Here is a 20,673-nt window from a genome sequence, read left to right on the forward strand (position 1 = left end):
CCACAGTTAAGACTAAGCCGACTGACCCAAAGCAGTTACAAGGGGGAATTCACATGGTGGCATAGGGCCAACACAACCCATGCAACTGCAAATAGGGAAACAAGGTCACTTGATCCCAGCGCTCTTTCCTGCCCAGAGCAGGGGGTTGGACTCGATGATCTAATAGGTCCCTTTCGACCCTAGCAATCGATGAAATCTAAAGGTACCATGTTGCACTCTGGTGATCTGTACCTGCTACAGTGGTACCCAGGGGAAGAGGCTTTTATAGGCAGGAACAAGTTAGATGCTGTCAAAATTTTCTGTAGGGGCTTAACCCAGCCCAGCCCCACATCCAGACTGCGCCTCGGGCAGGGAGAAGGATGGGCGACATGGAACTAGATGCAGAGTACAGGGGACATGGAAAGAGGCAGGAGGTGTTCTAAGGAGACAGCATGATGGAGAATGACCGGATGAAGCAAACACTAGCAGCACAGAGGCTAAGGAAAGAGTGAGTAAGGGACAGGGAAAGGCAGGAGCCTTCTGGAAGGATAACATTTCTCCTCTTTTCTTTGCTTTCCACTGTTCTCTCCCTCCCTATCTTACCTGATATAAACTCCCCTGACCCATACACTGTGCTTTGCATCTTATTGCTACAGCGTGCAGGAAGTTGCAGGGTGGGGGGCTTTCATCAATAAACCCCATCAGGTCTCAAAAGTACATTCTCCTCATGAGCCTCACCTCCTAATCATAACCCCTTTCTAACCATGTTGGCACTGCCATATAATCCACCATCCCACCTAGCCAGTTCCCCCTTCTCCACCCACCCCGCCACCCATTTAAACTGACCTTCCCACAACAAACCATTTCTCACAACATTTTCAGTCAACCCTACTGATATAATGCATTAGTCATAGCTACCAATATGCTGTTATTGCCCTTCAAAAGAAAAACTAAGGGCCTTGAATTTGCATTTGAATGTTCCATATGTATAAAATTATCTCTAACTGTTTTGTGAACTTTAGGCACTTACATTGGATGCTTCAGTGATGATTCCAGGGAGAGGACAATGAAGGGAGCTGTGTTTTATGATTTAAGAAAAATGACAGTATCTCACTGTCAGGAAGCGTGTGCTGAGAGGTAAAGTGATGTTTCTCACGGTACTTGTATCTGCTTGCCGATAACAAAGGGAATTGAACTCAGAAGGGGAAGGACTCCCTTATGTCCAAGAGGAGATTTGTAGCTAATGGGGTTACCCTGTACCTCCAAGAAAACCTGGATGAAGCGGGTTGTTTTGGGTCCCCCCATCTACAGTGGAATAGTTATTCCATGGTTGGTATGCTAGTTTGACTTTAAAAAGTCCCCACTGAAGAAACATATGTGACCACACAGGCCTGGAAAAGCTCTCTGGCCTGATCTATAGCCAAGCAGAAGGCAGGGTAAATATGCATCTTAGACTAGCTAGCTAAGAGAGATCTATCTATCTATCTCAAAATAGATAGACAGGTAGATATTCCAACTTGAGGTAAGCCATAAAGATATATATATATATAGATATAGATATATAAGCATGTTTGTATGTGGTGTCTATTTTTATTCACAATCCCTTTTTCTCTATGCCTTTATTGTTAGGGCAATGCGGTGATAAAGATATAGATATCTATATCGATATATAGAGATTATATCTATATCTATAGCTAGAAACAGAGATAGCATAAGCTTTTGTGAACTCAAGTTCACTTCATCACTGTGAAAGGACAAGCATTGAACAGTGTCTAAAGTAGAGCGAGTGATGCAAATAAAAAAGATGGGAAGGGAGCAGGGAAAGAAAAGGGGCAGCAAACAAGAAAAGAAGCCATAGGAACAAGAGAGTCACAAAAACTAATTGTGGTAATGGGATAGGAATCCATAGCCCCCCATTTAAACCAGACTTAACACAATCCAATCTGTAGATAACTTGATCCTGCTCAAAAACTGGCTTTTAACATTTTGCTGCCTGAGCCTGACTTTAGACTAATATGGCTAACTGCCTCTCACTGATCTATAGTCCAAAGTGTAGCCCTTGTTAATGGGAGTAAGGGGGGGCTAAGCACCTGGGATCAGGTCGCACAACATTCAGTTGGGATACTTTATGACTTACCTCAATCCTGGACCAGGTGAGCAAGGAGAGGGCAGAAAAGTATCAGAGCCTTGGCTTCAGTTCCTTGCTAACTGACCAGAAAAGCTTGGGGTGAATGAATGAAGGATAATTTATGACTAGTTAAACTACTTCAGCAGGTTTCCTGATCCCAAGGGCAAGATGAAGGGGAAGAACTGCTATTCAAAAAGTGCATCTCTGAAGCATATTGACCCTTACTCTTTGGTGGATACTATTTACATGCTTCCCATGGCTCAGGGTACTGCTCAGCCATGTGATATTGTCTCTGGAGAGAATAGTCGGAATACTTTAGGGGTTGCTCAGGATTAACTGGGTGACTATGAAAACTTCACTCAAGACCAGGAGCTCATGGTAGACTTGGGAGACGTGGAAAGGACACACCACTCAGAGCATGGACCAATTTACTTGTGCTCATATTGCCATTTGATGCCAATGGCAGCTGCAGGCATGAAGCACTTTTGAAGGCTGAGCCAATTATTCAAACACACATGCATATATATTGACATGGTATTTAAAGCCCAAAATGTTCATCTTTTCCAATTCATTTTTGTTAACCTGTAATGATGATTATGGTAGCAAACTTTATATGAGACATCAGATGCAGACCAAAGAAGGGATATGGATCCTTTGTGGTGATCAGCATGGGATTCCCTTCACAAATCAAGTATTTTATTAATTTTTGATTGAAGGTGTGATCCCTTATTTTGAATACATGTCAGTTGGGGAAAACAAGCATCTCCGATTCAGCGTTATCCAAATCATACGTGCACACTGGTGTGGGCAAGAGCGAGAGAATCTTCAACCTTGAGAGAGACACTTAAAGACTTTCCCTTTATAGGCCATCATTTGGTATCACCAGTTAGATGCCATCAATGCTAGCATTAACTTCCATGCAGCAAGGCACACATTTGAATTTTTAAAATAGACTCCCATCAATCCAAGTGGATTGTCATTTCATGCTTATTAGGGAAGCTTCTTCATCTGCAGCCACTGCTCACTGAAGCTGCGAGTTTTGTACCTTGAAAGAGACTGCAAGCCTTTCATCTATTATTCAAGTAATAGCCAATTCTTTTTGTTTTGTTTTGACCATCTGAAAATTACTTGGCTGGATCCAAAGTGCTTTCTGATAAAAGCTAGTTACAGCAGTTTATGAAATGGACTTCTATGTCACTCTAAGTAGCCATTAGTACTTTCTAAGAAGCACTGCATCTGGGATGTTAAAACATCGGTGCCCTAGGGGACACTGAATGGTGCCTAACAAAACTGCCTGCCTTTACTGGTTGCCTTTCACAGTCATGCATAATGCTGTCCACTTTTTAACAGTTGCATTTCTGGGATGGAGGAAGAACAGTCCCTGGGTGTAAGCTGCTGAGCTTCTCAAGTGCACTGGTAAACGTTGGGATGAACCTATATTGAAGCTACTGTTTTCTCCCTCCTCTTCCCCCTCCAACAGGGCCTACACCTATGCTGGCTTAGAATATGGTGCTGAATGTTACTGTGGGAACAAGCTCCCAGCGAACATGGCCAAGCCAGAGGAGTGCAATAATGAATGCAAAGGAGAGAAAGGCTCCATCTGCGGAGGAGTGAACAGGCTTTCTGTCTACAGAATGGAGGAACTAAGAGCAGGAGCAAAACAAAGTGAGTGATACAAAGCTATTCCCAAGTCTTTCTTCCCAGCCAGGGACAGAGTATTCAGTGCAGTGGCTTGTATAAAGTTCATCCTACTAAGCGGCCTCAGAGATGAATGTTAATAAATACTTCTTGTTCCACATTCCCATCCCACCCCAGAGAACTGACCGGTGGGGTTTTAAATATGGTGAATGGCAGCTGACCGCAAAAATTGGATAGCCCTCGTGGATCGTGCAGGTAATTTGGTTCACCAACATAGTTTGACCATATCGGTATTCAGGAGGAGCGGGAAGTATCTGACTTTGCAGCATCAGTTTTGCTACGTAAAAAGCAGAGTAACCATAGGAACCCATAAAACATAATGCAGAATGATTGTCACTTCTATAAGATTTCATCTTTGAAAAAAAAAAAAGAAAAAAGGAAAGCCCACACCCCACCAAAAGCCCATTATGCATTCATGCTTAGAGGGTGAAGCAGAATTATATCAGAAACAAAGCCTGAAACCTCTCTTCTGCAAACAGCATAAAGAAAACATGCATCAACACCATCCTTAACCCACACTTTATCTTAAGCAAAATCAATATCGTTTCACACGCAGAGACTTCCAATGGTAGAAGAATGATATGAGCAGGCACGTATCTCTTTTAGATGAGAACTAGAAATGACGTCACCCACAAGGCATCGCTAGGTCCTAACGACTCTCGTTCTACCAGTGGCTGAGATTTCGGCCAGATTTTTGTTCAATTTTGACCCAATGTTTATTCTATTTGCCACTCAATTAGGATTTATTGTGAGAGAGAAAATAGATAAATCTCCAGGCCAACACAAAGCACATAAAGTGTCTAAACAGTTGAGCAATCTGTACTTTTACCAAGCTTATGATTCCCTGAGGATCCTATTTGCCGAGAACAAACAGCAAGTCCTTAGGTTGTAGCATCATATATGGTGTTTCATTGCTTCTCAAAGAGGAGTCAAGGCCTATACAATAATGCACCCAGCTACATATAAATTATATATCCAAGGTACACAGGCCTAAATTGCTAGTGTCAAGCTGACAGGCACTTTGGCAAGTTTCCCAGGGTTTTGCATCACTGTTTAAATCTGCCGCATGTTAAAAAAAAAAAATGCCATTTCACAAGAAAAGACTAGATTCACTTTTTCTTCTTAAATATTAGTGAATTACAGAGGTGGAGAATGATACACCGGACGAGACTCTGATGTCTCACCTTGAGTAATACTTGTCATCTAACTCTTTGAATACCCCTATTAAAATTAGCAAGGCTACTGGCTAAGCATGGGACCATTCAAGCTGAATGTCGTCCTGAAAGCTGTGTGAACCAAAGAGTGAGCCACAGAGAATAAGCCATTGAGCATGTCTCATACACCATGTGGCAAAGCCTCTCTGCCTCCTTCCCTACTATTTGGTCTCTTACCTGCCATAGAGTCAGGAGTGGAAGAAGGTTAGAAATGTCTGATGGAATACCTTTCCACTGGAAATTGCAGATTCAACAAAGCGTGGACTTTAAGCAGCAACATAGCGCTACCTACATTTTCACTGGAAACCAGGCGGGAAGGTCTCTCCTTGTTTTCTACTTGCAAGTCATTCATGTGTCCGGTTTCCTGGGCTATCAAGCTCTTCAACAAGCCCGGGGCCCTGACCACCTGCAGACCAGGCTTGTCAGACCCCAGACTGCCCAGCACTCGGGCTTCTTTGCCTCTGCTTGGACAGACTAGCTAAAACAGATTGCCAGGCAGGAAATGTTCAACCCATTTGGGTTTTCTGAAACAAAACTACAAAAAACCCCCCCAGTCTGGATCTCCTGAAGAAAATGTCACACTTCCAACTTTTGCTTCCAAGAAAAGGAACTGGCAAGTGTGACATTTTCTGGGGAATGCAATTTTGGTCCCAAATTTGCAAATTTGCAGCTGCAATCAGAATCTAATTCAGTCCTCATGGCTCAGTTACTCTTGGCATGTTTGCTGAACCTACCACCAAGAAAAAGTTCTGGCCGATTTTTCCAACCAGGTGAGGTGCTCAATTTGTATACATTTGCAAGCAGATTTGCACCCACCTAGGTAAAAAAAAAAAAAAGCTTTAGCCAGGAAACTATTTGCACTAGTCTTGTCAAACTAAGGTGCTTATACTGAGGTATCAGAAAAAACCCAAAACAAAACTACTTAATATCCCATCCTGTTAAAACCCTACGAATTCCACTGACTTCATTGAAAGCTAAAGGTCAGTCATAAATAGGCAACTCCATAATGAGCACATTAGAATTACAGATAAACATAGCTTTATCTCAGCATAATCTCCGATCGATTCACAGAAAAACATAAAAATGTAAAACAAAATAAGCTAGTCAGCAATAAGTTGCAAGGCTGACATCCGCTATCGAAAGAGGCAGATGGAAGTGCAGTTTAAGGGATGCACAAGCCTTCTGCTGCCCTCTGCACCTAAATGAATTTCTCATAGTATTACTATCAGATATTCCTCATCCTCAGGGAAATTAGCACAAAATCCCACTCTCTTTGTACCAGTGGCTGCCATCCAGGACACAGCTTGGTGCAGGGGGCCAGACCCGATGATCTTCCGAGGTCCCTTCCAGCCTTACAATCTATGGACCTATAAGCTCCTGGCCCTTGAGCTCTGAGCAGAAGCCTCAGGTTATGAGCTTGATCATTGAATCAACAGATCGTTATTAGTGTGCATCCCGCTTCTCTGATTTGGGATCATCATCAGCTCACATTGTTTGGGGAAGGTTCTTGAGGATCATAAGCAAGAATGAATGCCTTCTACAGGGAGCATATGATGAACTAGACCTGAAAGGTAGCACGACAGCTTCCACCTTGGTGAACAACAGGCAGACACCTCCGGAGCTCAAAAAAGCACGAGTCTCTGAAGCTCAGAGCTCCAAGCCTACAACTGTCCAGCTGAGAACTGGAAAGGACTGGGCACAACAAAGGATGCATAACTTTCCAGGAACCTGTGGTTCCCAGTAACCCTTGCTGGAGCAACATACACTGAGAGAATTGCCAAGGTATGGAATATAGTGCTGAGGATAGCACAAAAGCTTACAGAGAACAGAATAGCCCATCATTTTCCAAGAGGCAGAATTTGGTTGTTTACAGCTTTCACCCTCAGGAATGAGGAAAGATAGGAACAGAACCAGACTCAATCGTTCCATTACTATTTGTGGATTATATGAGAGTCCCACATGTACCCTGTGGCTTGCAAATGTTAATATTGGCTGCTGGACTCTTGGATCATATGTGATAGGCTTTTCTAATTTCCAGCTTAATTTAGAAGGGGTAACAGCAAAAGCAACACAAAGCTTTTTGCAAAACTCCATATAGGCACAGGCACACTTGCTTTGCTGCTGCAGAAATAAAGCTATTCACACACACTGGTAGGTAAATACCAAAACACAATTACCTTTTCACACCAGCACAAATCAGCAGTAGCTTTGCTACTGTCTAATGAAATTACAGGAGTGCAAGCAAGATCAAAATGTACCACAAAGTAGAGCTTCCTACATAAAAGAACAGACGAGGTTATTTAGGCAAATGTGATATTTTTTATTAGACCAAGAGAAAGCTTTTTCTGAGGCCATTTTGAGTGGAGACCCAATGTTCTCAGAAACGAAGACCCATTAGAAATGTCACCACCTTCTGCCCTAGTGTTAAGTTTTTGACCTGCCTTCTCCAATACAGACACAGAGAAGAATAGGTATTTAAATTTATAAGCAAAGTGGGGGAGCCTCCCAAAACACCCCGGTGGCTGTTAAGCACACATTGCTCAATCTTTTATTGGAAGGTGCTTGTAACAGTAATACAAAAAAGACCAGACCCATTACCTCTTATGATCTAGTTCCTTCCACAGCTTTCCTGCTGCTGTCTGTTTTGCTACTTGTACCCTGATTTCTATTGACAATATCTTGAAATCTATTATCTCTAGCAGACTGGTCTCCTACTGTTTCCCTTCCTAAATCAAAAGCACCAGCCAAAGGGATCTTTTTTTGCTTGGAAATTTCAAAACTACCAAGTGCTATTTGGACACGACGTTTTCCCATTTGTTTCTAATCAGAGTTGGGCACCTACATCCCTTAGGTAGCTTTGCAAATCTCAGCTTAAAGAAAAATATTCAGCCCTACAAAATTAGGGTCCCCATTAGGGACCAGCTATCACACAGCAAGGGGTATCTGTGCTAACCCTGTATTTTCCTGGATAGTAAATGGGCCAGCATAATTGTTGGCAAAGGTTGAGTTTTCAGTGGCAATCACACTACACTAGTTGTCAACCTGTTGAGAAGCCAATAGGACTATTTAGCTTATCACAAGAAGATCAAGAAGCAACTTGATTATAGTGTGTAAGCACCATAGTAAGATAATACCAGGTACCAAGGACCATTTTAATCTGTCAGGAAAAAGCATGTCAAGGACTGAAACCTCTAAGTTAAAGCCAAACACATTCAGAATAAAAATAAGGAATAATTTAACAGTGAAGGGGATCATCCCCAAGAACAAACTATGAGGGGGACAGTGGATTTACTCTTTCCTGAAGTTTGCAAAGCCAGTATCAGGTGACATTTTGGAATATACTGCATGTTTTAGTCCAACTGAAGTTACTGTGCTCAGGTCAGGAGTCACTGGATGAATTTTTTCCCCTCTGTGTTACACAGAAAGTTAGATTAGTTGGTGCAGTGGTTCCTTCTGGTCTTACATTTATGCTGGGGTGAACTTTAGGGTGCAGATGGAAGTGATAGCTTTTGCCCAACCTGGCCACAGAAAGCAGTTTATAGCTGTGACCAACACAAGTGCACAACTGCAAACGGCTTAAAAAATGGCTGATCGGGTAAAAATCTGACCCCTCATTGAATGAGGTATCAGATAAAGATTGTCAAAATGTAGTGTCTTTTATAATTTGTGTCAGCAGACCTCCCAGTCTGTTGCTATTTGGGGGGGGGGGGGAGCAGGGGGAAGGGAGCAGAGGTAGTTCAGTCTAGGGGATTTTCAGCCCCTTTGGAGGGGGTGGCAGGTGTACTGTCCCCCTCCAGGTGAGGAGGGGCATCCAATGCACCCAATCCACCCATCAGCACCAGCTGAAGAGCCCCAAGGGTGAGCTCCCTTTGCTGCCTTCCCCATCCCATTCTGAAAACAGGAGCCCTGGCAGAGAGCCCTGGCCATTGCTGCAGGCTCCCAGCCAACAGCTAGGCTCCCCTCCCCACTGAAACCAACCGTGAACTTGTTTGGTCTGGGGTAACGCTGCAACTCAGAACACTTTGCAAAAATCATTTCGAGTTAGAGCTGGGAGCTGCACTTCTCTCTCCACCCTTAGTTCAAGTGCCCCCACCACCATTTTTAAAGCGCAGGGATGCTGATACATGAGACAAAGACTGGAGCACAGTAATTGCCATGGTCCAACAGACTCAAGTAATTGAGTCCACTCCAATGTGCTGCAATTCCAGCACATTGGAGCAGCCTCCATGCTCATGTATAGGTTGCCTGTTACTCCAGCCCAATATTAACTATATTTGTCCAATTACCTGAGGCAAGTACTGTTTAGGGAGACAGGGATCTCCAATGAATAAAGCACTGGACCTCAACTCAGGGGACAAGTTTCATTCCCAGGCATGCCGCTAGCCTGCTGAGTGTCCTTGGCAAGTCATTCAGGACTCATAGTAGAGATTATCTTTTATTAGACCAACAATATTTTTGCAAAAAAACCCAACCCCCCCCCCCCCCCCGCCACCTGGGACTCACCGGTTCCTGATTTTTTTGCAAAAATATTGTTGGTCTAATAAAAGATATCGTCTCTACTATAAGTCCCGATTGCCTTTTCCTCTAGACCAATACGGCTACAACCTGGATACCTTGGCAAGTCATTTCACTTTTATATCCCTTTGTTTCCTCATATGTAAAATCAGGATAGATACTTGCTACCTCTGTAAAGTGTATAGAAAGCTAGAATTTAAAAGTGATATCTAAGAATTAGATGTTGTTATCATTATGGCTGTGTGTCTGGCTTAGTAAAATATCATTATCATTTCATTCATCACCATCATTCAAGGAAAAATAATACATCTGCATCAATTCCACAAGGGGGGAATTTATGCCTGCGTATCAAGCGTGAGGAAACCCTGCATTGCAACTCCAGCTAGACCGAGAGCCTATTTCTCACCTCAGCTACACAGCTGCCACTCTACAATTCCTGGGGTTAATAAGATCAGTATCTGGCACCCAAGGAAAGAGCTTGCCCTCTCCATGAAGAACTTATTAAAAAAAAAAAAAAGCCTAGTTTTGATCTGAGAAGCTGTAGTCAGCTCCCCTGCGCTGAAAAGAATATGAATGGGAATGTGGAGGGGGGCACACATGTTAGCTACTGAACAGATGTGCAGAAAGGTAGGCCCCCACAGGGGGCTTCTGAACTTGTTTAAAGTCTGGTTTTTTTTCTCCTGGTCTGGATCATGGGAAGCTTTGTAGATTTTTATCAAGGCTTTTAAGCAGCTCAAAGAAAAAAAAAAAAAGTATCTTCAAAAGCAAACCGGGGCTTGCAAACAATAGCAATGCCCTCCACTGGTGGAATTTAAATTAAACTCCTCTCCGCAGCCCTACTTTCAATAGTTAGTACAGAGCTAAAAGGCATGTGTTTCTTTTCAGTACAGCAGGATTTTGCAACACATTTTCCTGGTGTATATCTGCGTTTCTCTTATTTCTAAACTGTGCTGAATATATATATATAATTTTTTTCCTTTAGGATCCGAAACTAATATTGTTCTTTGTGATAGCGGCAGGCAACTATGGGCTCTGTTTTCTCAAGAGAAACCTATTTCATATCCCTGCAGGGAGGAATGTTATCTATCGCGGATGTTTTAAAGCTCCAGAAAATTTAACAGACACCTTTCCAGCCTCTTTGATACAGTCCAATTTGACGGTGGAGATGTGCTCTGAATTTTGCTCCAAGAAAGTAAGAACAGTTCTCATTTCACATCCTTTATTCTGGTTTTTACTTTTTCCTTTCTAAATTTATGACGTGAATAGAGAGGGTTAGTGCCTTTGGAGCCGTGTTTCCAAAGGACAGAACTCTTCAAAGTAAACACCCAGTGGTATACCTGCTCCAATTATTACTGGGCAAGGGTGGCAGATGTGGGAAGATATCGGAATATGATGCATAGGGAAGTTGTTCTAAGCAGTCATCCAATGGACCACGAAAAAGTCGGTATTGTGCGTCAAGTTACAAATAAGCGCACCCTCAAATTTGATGCCACTGGGGATTCCTAAGCTCTCAGAGATTCAAGACTCGGCTTCAAAAGGCACGTGCTGACTAAAGGCAACATGTCTCGTATACGCCACTCAGCACTGCTGTAACTCATAGCCCCGACTCTGATCCCATTTGTACATTAGTGTCAATTGGAAACAACGCTGTTAAAATCCTTGGAATTAGTGTAAAGAAAAAAAATAGTGCAGAGTAAACAGAATCAGGCGCTGGGGGCCAAGCCTTCATCTAATGCAAAAATTTACATTGGATGAGAGTTTAGGCTGGACAAATGTATGTAAAAGAAAAAACGACCTGTACAGATGAAGAATTTGTATTTAGTAGCTTTTCATACCCACTTTGCACGTGTGCCAACACTTTTTGAAGGGAAAGGCTTTGGAGTGTCAAATCCAGTGTGTCCAAAGCAACATTGGTGATTTGACTTAAATTCTCCGTTTTCCCAGGCTGTACCTCCATTGCCTTCAATTAAATTTCTTCCAGCTTACCTGAATAGCAGTCTTAGGGCCCTGTTTGACTTTGCTACATCAACACCTATGCGGAGCAATTCTCTACAGTCCTGTACTTGCATAATCATTTTTACTCCTGCTCAAGTGAATCCAAAGAGCCTGATTGCCATTTACACTTAGGCCCCATTATATTGCCCTGCCAACATACAGAAATCTAAAAGTGGAGGCAAATTGTGTTTAAATTTACTCTGGGGTGCCTTTACAATGCTAGAGTGTAAAGCAGCCATAACGTAAATGAGAAGTAGGTTTTGCTACTGATGTACCTACATGTAATTGTGGTGGCAATAAAAGTGAATTGGTTAAGGGGTCTAATCTAATCATTTTATGTTAAAAAAAAAAAAACAAAACAAAACATAAAACCAAATAGTGCAGGTTAAATGCGGATGCAGTTAGACCAGGATCAAACGCCCTTCTACTGGTGTAGGTCTACTCCCCGTTCCATATGGAGACAAGCTCTCCTGGCATCGCACCTCCACCCCAACATAACAGAGCTCATGCCAGGAGCTTGCGCTGCTTTTATTCTAATGGTCCAATTAAACTGATACAACTCATACAGGTAGACAAACCCTGGCTAGCGATTTTGACTTGGGGCCTGCCTATGCTGCTTCTGAGCCTTCCCTGGGCGTGCTAATTGAGAAGTATGCCCTGCTCATAGAAATGCGGCAAAAAACCATCTTAGGGGCAATAAACAATGTGGGGCCGGACACATGCTCAGTGCTGCTCCAAGGCAGTGATATGATCTTGTTTAGGGGATTTGGTGAACACACAGTAGGAATAAGCAGGCTGGCTATGCTTCAAAGGGATAGTTCCAGATACATAATGGAGACACCTATTTACACATGCTTTGGTGCCTCTTCTACTATGAAAAGCGACTTTGCAGGGTACACGGCAGTGACAAAAGGGTTGTCACGTATTTACTGGCTTGTGGACTGAACACACAGGGCCTGAGTCTTCAATAACAGGTCGAAGGCAGTGTAATTCACTTCATTGACTTGAACAGACTTAAACTAGCTCAATGGAGTGGAGTATTTGATCCCAGCCCCTTTCTGCTTAGAGGAGCTGGTGGTTTTATTTCCCAGGTGGGGGGTTCATCTTTGTGCAGAGCAAGATTCACTTTGTGGTCAGATTTAGCCTAAATCCACACTCCAGCTGCACACACTAAACCAAACATTCAATTACTTTGTCTTCTACTAACACAAAATTGATTAAAACTATTAAGGCATGAAAAACAAATCTTCATAATTACTAGGTAGAGTAATGTTACTGCCTTTTCTCCCATGACGCAGAGTGGGAAGTTTTTTTCCAGACAAGATATCCTGTTTGCCACCTCCTCAGTACAGCAGTTGCAAAACACTATTGAAGAATTGCTGTGTTGGTTAACCATCACAGCTGTTGGATTCATATGTTTAGTACCTTATACTGAATGCCTGGGACCCAGCAGGAAACTGGCCATCAGCACTGTGAGATTCTCTTCTCAGCTCTGCTACTGACTTATTGCTTAACAATGGAAAGGAACTTGAACCTGTGATCACAGACAAATGCACACATAATTTACACTGGTTCATATACTGATATAAATCACAGAAGGATCAGGGGACAAAACAGATGTGCAGCTATCCTGGAGTAGCTTATATACGAAGTGGCTCTTACATTACCATGGAGAGGCAGTGGGGAAGCGGGTGATAATCTGTTTGCCTTTAGCAGGATGGAAATGGACAGATGGGTGACACCTTTGGGGGTAATGCTCCACTTAATTGGGCAAAGTTAGCCTGGTTTAGGGAGGATGCACCATCTCTCATCCCCTCCCCTCCCGTCTGCCCCAGCAGGCTGGCCTATTTATCTGAGCTAGAAAAAGGGGCTGCCATAATTCACTATTAGTTGTAAAGGAAGAGGCAGAAAACAAAACAAGGCACAATATCTTTGCTTAATGTTTGTACAGACAATAAAGAAGAGGGAAGTTAATTCCATTTATCTCTTTCCCTTTAAGCTACCATTTTCATATATAAAATGACCAATATGGGAAAGCATTTGCAAAGAGAGTCTGCAGAAAGGCTGGTAAAGCCATGCATCTTATCAACTGACAAGCCACAATCTCTAGCTGCGATTCTCCTGATTACACACCATTTGGAGTATTACAGTGTTCAGTGCGTGCGTGTGTGTGCATGCGTGTGTGTGTGTGTGTGCATGTGTGCGTGTAGTAATAGTGCTTTTTACCTTCAAGCCAAACGCTTCTTGACACCATAAACAACAGCACTACACTTTCACAAGTTTGACTCCCGCCTTCCCCGCACCCTCCCGGCTGGCTTTTCTTCTGTTCTCAAATGCCGATGTAGTAGCAGCAGCGTTTTCTTCATGGTTCAGTTAGTGTGAATGGAGAAAGCTCAATGATATTAGGATTCAGTGAATAATGCAGAGGGGAGTGGGGGTGGGGACACCTTTGCTATTATCTTCATTTGCATTTTTCAATGACTTCTGAAAGAATTACTTAGTTTGTAAATCTTCTGGAAAGGGGCTTGCATTTTATTATGCTTTTGTAGAGTGTCTAGCACCATGGAGCCCTAGTTTCCTGGTGCTATATTTGTTTTTCTTTGGGCAGTTCAGTTTTTTGTGCTCACTTTCTTTGGACACTTGTAAGGGGCAGCATTTGGGGGGAAATGGGAGGGACCCTGTTTTAGCCGGGTTTGGCTAAAACACTTAGCTTTGTGGAAGACAGATAGTTTAACACTCTTCCCTTTAATCAGGAAAAAACTGCACAGGGGCAAAATACTACTACTAATAATACTAACACTACTACTACTAAAGTGATGAAAAATAAATTAAATGTAAATTAAGGAGAATATCTGGTCACAGACAAACACATCCCAGAATGGGAGCATGGAATATGCACAGAAAAGATGGTTTTGAGCTTCAAAAGTATTTCTCAAAATTAAACCTCGCACAGTATTTTAACTTTTCCTTATAATGGCTGTTGCGCCTTGAAAAATAATTTGGCCAGATTCTCAGCTGGTACAAATCAATGCAGCTTGCATTAAACTCAGTGAAGCAGCTCCTGTTGAAGTCAATGGAGCGCTGCCATTTTACACCCTTTGAGAACACAGCCCATTACTTTTAAAAGACTTGTCCCATTAATTTAATGGGTATTTTGGTTAGGTCAGTAGCCTTTCAGCGAGACTACCTGAATGCCTAAAGTTAGACAGGTACATAAACAGCCTGGTAATGTGCAAATGAGAGGCAGAATTAATTAATATAGAACTTGTTTGTCATCCTTATAAAGTACATTAAATATGCGAAATGTTAGAGCCTACCTTTGGAAGCATTTAGATACAACTTTGACGGAGCAACTTTAGATAAAACATGCTAAGTACCCTAATTATCAATTTATTTATTAACACAACAATGACAATAGCAGCCCATTATCACCCAGTAACATAGAGTGTCATGAATATTTCAGTGCCAAATAACTTGGCCATGAGCCATCACTTCCATACATATTTTCTCACAAGCCAACTTGGTATTAAAATCAACACACGATGGCTCATTTCATTTCGTATCTTAAATAACTGACCTGTTTACAAGTCAACTGATGTATATGAATATTGCCTTTTCTCACAAACACGAAGTTTTCCCCCCAAAATTGGGGTGCATATATTAAGCAGGGGAATTGATTTTCTGCCAGGTATAGAAGTACTCTGCTTTGATTCCTGCTGCACAGTGCAGCAGCTGTGGCACTACTATTCAGGCGCTGAGGGAATCAAATGACTGAATAGCTCATAGTTCATCACTCCATGTGTGTTAGCAATTACCTCTCCTTAGTAATGTGTTTTTCCACTGATCAAGATAACCTTTCTTACAACATTTTTGCTGCCTGTTTGCCGATTCTGGTCTCCCCCTCTATTTCACAGCCCTGGAGACTCTTTTTAATATCACAGATATACCCATGGGGACCAGTCTTCAGGAACAGCTAGGATTTCAGCTTTAGTTAAGCAGGGGAGTGGGTGCGGTTAGGTGAAGGGCTCTGTCCTTGCTCTATGTAGTTGTAATAACTCTGGAAACATCTTTTTCTTCATTTTGTCTTTCAAAATGAAGCAATATTGTATTCAGAGGTTATATTCAAGAAAATATGGTAGTATCAGTGTTACCGAGAAAATCTGCCAAGTCCTGACCAGAAGGGCTTACCATCTTCATAAGCGAACAGCAAAAATCAGTCTGCAAACCTGGCAATGACTGGCTCTGAGATGCCGCTTGCTGTTTCTCAAGTGTGTACCAGACTTGAAAAGTGGACCCCCTTTCATTCAGATTCAAGATATAGCTAATACATGAATAGGTTACATAATGAATGGAAAAGTATTCAACTCCCACCAAGGCTGGTGGGAATCTTTCCATTGACTTGAGCTGGAAGGTGTCCTAACTGAGTACAGCAACAACCGGATGAGATGCTTAACTGGAATAAGTCATCGTGCCTCCAGCAGCTTCATTTGTATTCCCTTAGCTGTCAAAAACTAATGCAGGGTCAGGGCATCACTGTGCTACACACAGCACAATCATTTAAGATGATAAGTTTACAACTTTGGAGAAACTTTTTATTAATATTATTATTATTTCTGGGGATGGATTAATTTCAAAGGTATGTTCCTTGTTCCCTTCCCACTTAGAACAAGTCAGGTTGACAGAAGCCTGATAAATGATGTCTAACTTCTTTGCAAAACGAGCATGCTTATTCTCTAAACAAGACATATCCATCATTTTCACTTGAGAGACTAACTTCTTTCCAAGATTAGTACTGCTTCTGTTCATGAATTTCTCTGTAGCTTTGGGACAGATTCAGCTGTCTCTGGTTTACAGTAAGCTATACCATAGGCCTACTATTAATTCAGAGTCAAATTAATTGGGTGTTTTTTAAATAGTGATCTCTCATTGTTTGAATGGGTTATAATAAAAGAAAAAGCTCCACAGCACTGAATTGGGATACAGGTACGGAAATGTTGAAGAATATGATGTAAAAAAGCAAACAACAATGTATCTAGCCCATGTTACAGCCTCCTCATAAGCGTTTACTCACACCAATATCACTGAATCTATTGGTGTACGTAAGAGCTAATCACAGGGGTAACAAGCGTTTTTGAGCTTTGATCCTACACATATTTGCACAAGCTAGTTGTTGTATCCATGTGGATATCCTCAGAGGATTTCATATATGCAAACATATTTGTTAAAACTGAGCAAACTGAAGCCCGAGTCTGCAGGAGCTGAGCACTAGGGGCACCTACAGACGTCCAGCAAGGCTGCTCCAATGCGCTGTTATTACAGTCATTACTGTTAGCACAGTCATTACTGCACTCCGGCAGACTCCAGCATCATGTGCATCAGCATCCCCATGCTGAAAAGTGGAGGCAGGGGCCCTTTAACGAAAGCTCATTCATCATTTTTCAGCTGATGTATGTGACACTCTGGGCACTTTAAATTAGAGAAGCTCTTCGAGCCACTCTAATAAAAACGCCCCCGTCCCCCCTCCCGAGCACGTGTACAAATGCCCCAAGTGTTTGCTTGTGCCACTTTTCACCAAGTTGAATGGCAGAACTTGTTCTTTGCTACCATTAACTTGAACAGAGCCAAGATTTTATTCCCAACATATCTCAAGAAGTCCCATTCATTTTAGTAGCATGATACAGATGGAAAGGCCTGATCCATCAAAATCACTTAAATGCATGCCTGGCTTCAAACAAGTAATCCCACTGATTTATTTCAGAGTTGATTTGCTGACCTGGAGCTGTAATAAGGCAGTGGAGAATGAAACCCATTGAATTTTAGTGGGAATGCTCTTCTGCTTCAAGTTGTGCATGCGATTAAGTATTTTGCTGGACTGGGCCTATGTTGCTGCACAAGATGAGCGAGTGTGGCAGAATGTGGCTGGATTATATTTGTTGATGAAACCCTGAAAGTCAAAGTTGAATACATTATTTTGCAATCATTTTATTTCCTGCATAAACTATGCACTAAACCTAAATAATCAAGGCTTTATACCTGGCCCTGGCCACCTGGTGCGTTTCCCAGAACTACTGTCGTGTGCACACCAAGTTGCAGCATATTTGCTGATAATTTTTAATGGATAAAGCCAGATTCTTCCCCCTCCCTCCCTTCTCTCTCCCCAACACGTGTTTAAGCCAGAAAAAAGATGCATATATATTTAATTTCTATGGAAATAGGTTCTTAGAAATTCCCTACTGGACTGAAAATTGCCCTACATTTTCAGAATCAAGTCATGTTGCTGAAACCTTAATGCTGTAAATAAAGCAACATTATCTGAAATCCTCCAGTCATTTTGCAAATGTACAAAGATTTGACAGTTTAATATACTTGATGAAACAAAGCAGTTCAAACAGTTGAAGGGGAGATCATCTTCTTCTGATTTAAAAATTGCCATCATATTAAATGTCAATGGCATCAAAGGAATGGGGGAAGGAACTCAGTTACCATCTTTGCTTCTCTTTGCGATTGGCAAATTGTGCAAAGATTTGACACTTTAATGAAAAATGCACTCTGCATGCTAAGCCTAAATTGGTGACTAAAATATACCCTCAGAGAGAGCAAGGCAGCTGACATTTTATATGGTTGGGGAAGCATTTCCTGAACTATGGTAATAGACTGGCTTGACAGGTTTTTCCCCACTTTTCTATGGGACAGGCCAGCCAACTGTACAAATCAGGAGCGAGTAAAACCCAGTTCCAAGCTTATTAGGAATATCTTTCACAACAGGCTAAAATCTACACACAAAAAACCAGGCATTCATGTTAACTTCGCACCCAGGTTGAAAGAGCACGGGCATCTGCATTCCAGCATCACGTCTCCTACCTCCATATCTAGTCTCTTTTTACAACCAGGTTACAAAACACCTGAATGCAGGAGTAGGGGTTGACATCATCTACTTAGACTTCAGGAAGGCCTTCGATACGGTATCCCATCCCATACTGGTGAACAAGTTAAGAGGTTGTGACTTGGATGATTACACAGTCCGGTGGGTGGCGAATTGGCTAGAGGGTCACACCCAGAGAGTCGTGGTGGATGGGTCGGTCTCGACCTGGAAGGGTGTGGGCAGTGGGGTCCCGCAGGGCTCGGTCCTTGGACCGATACTCTTCAAAGTCTTCATCAGCGACTTGGATGAGGGAGTAAAGTGTACTCTGTCCAAGTTTGCAGATGATACAAAACTGTGGGAAGAAGTGGACACACCGGAGGGCAGGGAACAACTACAGGCAGACCTGGACAGGTTGGACAAATGGGCAGAAAACAATAGAATGCAAATTAACAAGGAGAAATGCAAAGTGCTGCACCTAGGGAGGAAAAATGTCCAGCACACCTACAGCCTAGGGAATGACCTGCTGGGTGGCACGGAAGTGGAAAGGGACCTTGGAGTCCTAGTGGACTCCAAGATGAATATGAGTCGTCAGTGTGATGAAGTCATCAGAAAAGCTAACCGCACTTTATCGTGCATCAGCAGGTGCATGACAAACAGAGCCAAGGAGGTGATACTTCCCCTCTATCGGGCGCTGGTCAGACCGCAGTTGGAGTACTGAGTGCAATTCTGGGCGCCGCACTTCAAGAGGGATGCGGATAACCTGGAAAGGGTCCAGAGAAGGGCCACTCGTGTGGTTAAGGGCTTGCAGGCCAAGCCCTACGAGGAGAGACTGGGGCACCTGGACTTCTTCAGCCTCTGCAAGAAAAGGTTGAGAGGCGACCTTGTGGCTGCCTATAAATTCATCATGGGGGCGCAGAAGGGAATTGGTGAGACTCTACTCACCAAGGCGCCCCGGGGATTCACAAGAAATAATGGCCATAAGCTAGCAGAGAGCAGATTTAGATTGGACATTCGGAAGAACTTCTTCACAGTTAGAGTGGCCAAAGTCTGGAATGGGCTCCCAAGGGAGGTGGTGCTCTCTCCTACCCTGGGGGTCTTCAAGAGGAGGTTAGATGGGCATCTGGCTAGGGTCATCTGAACCCAGCACTCTTTCCTGCCTATGCAGGGGGTCAGACTCAATGATCTATTGAGGTCCCTTCCGACCCTAACATCTATGAATCCTAGTGAAGCAGCTACTGAAGGTCACCAAGAGACAAAATGCTTTATCCCCAGCAGCTTCTCTAAGAAAAAGAGCAAAGATGATGGGGGATGTATTCTTCATTTCATATAGTAGAAGCACCAGTGCTTGCTTAGAATAGGATACTCTGGGTAGGAGCATAGAGCCTTCTATAGCCATTCTGCTTGTTAGTTAATTTATACATATGCATAAAGAGAATGCATAACTTACCCCTCAACCACAGGCCCTAGCCCAGAAAGGACATTTCATTAAAACAAAACTTGAGAATGGCTTCTCCCTGCATCTTGGTTTGGATCTAAGGTTTGACTAAACAGTTTTTACCCTTCTCTTCCCCATCGTGGGTTTAAAGTCTCTAATAAACACGCATGCTCATTTTCCCAATTCAGCCTGCCTGTCTAGTAGGGTTGTGCAAAGTGGGCCCTATTTGATTCAGATTCGACCCAAATCAGGGACAGTGATTTGATTCGTTGATTCAGATCGCTGTCCTTGATTCGATTCGGCCAAATCCGAATCTGAAGATGTGATGCCGATTCGGAGAATCAGTGCTTCAGACACAGACACAGCTTTAAAAGTTTTTTCTACATACTTTGAGGTACCAGTGGCTTGTGAACGCTGCAATGCTGGGGCAGATGGAGTGTCCCACAGGAGTGCAGGGGGGAGGGGCCCCTGCATGTTCGGCGCTGAATCAGGAAGCGGACCAGAAATTCTTCCAGTTCACTTCCAGGTCTTCCGGGGAGCATGCAGGGCCTCCCCCCTCCCCCCCACGCTTGGCAATCAGCTGCAAGGGGATCCCGGGTGCTTCCCCAAAACCAGGAGGCACTAGTAACTGAGCCGGGGGGCAGCACACTCCCCAGCAGGCCCAGAAGTGGACCGGAAGTGTTTCTGGTCCACTTCTGGGTCTGCTGTCGAGTGCACTGGGGAGCCCCCACCCATGCTCCTATGGGACACTCCATCCGCCCCAGCATCGCAGCATTCACGAGCCACCTGTTACCTAGAGGTATGTAGAAAAAAACATTTAAAGCTGTGCCTTTGTCTGAATCATCGA

General features: G+C 43.1%; 1 protein-coding gene across 3 annotated transcripts in view; it reads left to right on the forward strand.

Annotated features, from left to right (window-relative positions):
• Positions 1–20,673, forward strand: part of WSCD1 (WSC domain containing 1) — a 54,409-nt gene that overhangs the window by 19,289 nt on the left and 14,447 nt on the right. For all 3 annotated transcript variants that reach the window (XM_059717109.1, XM_006276441.4, XM_059717110.1), the window contains 3 exons: positions 1,002–1,116; positions 3,588–3,772; positions 10,605–10,726. In XM_059717109.1, the coding sequence (XP_059573092.1) occupies positions 1,002–1,116; positions 3,588–3,772; positions 10,605–10,726 (422 nt within the window). The remainder of the gene's footprint in view (positions 1–1,001; positions 1,117–3,587; positions 3,773–10,604; positions 10,727–20,673) is intronic.

This window comes from Alligator mississippiensis, chromosome 14, assembly GCF_030867095.1.
Source record: "Alligator mississippiensis isolate rAllMis1 chromosome 14, rAllMis1, whole genome shotgun sequence".
Classification (NCBI taxonomy): Eukaryota; Metazoa; Chordata; order Crocodylia; family Alligatoridae; genus Alligator; species Alligator mississippiensis.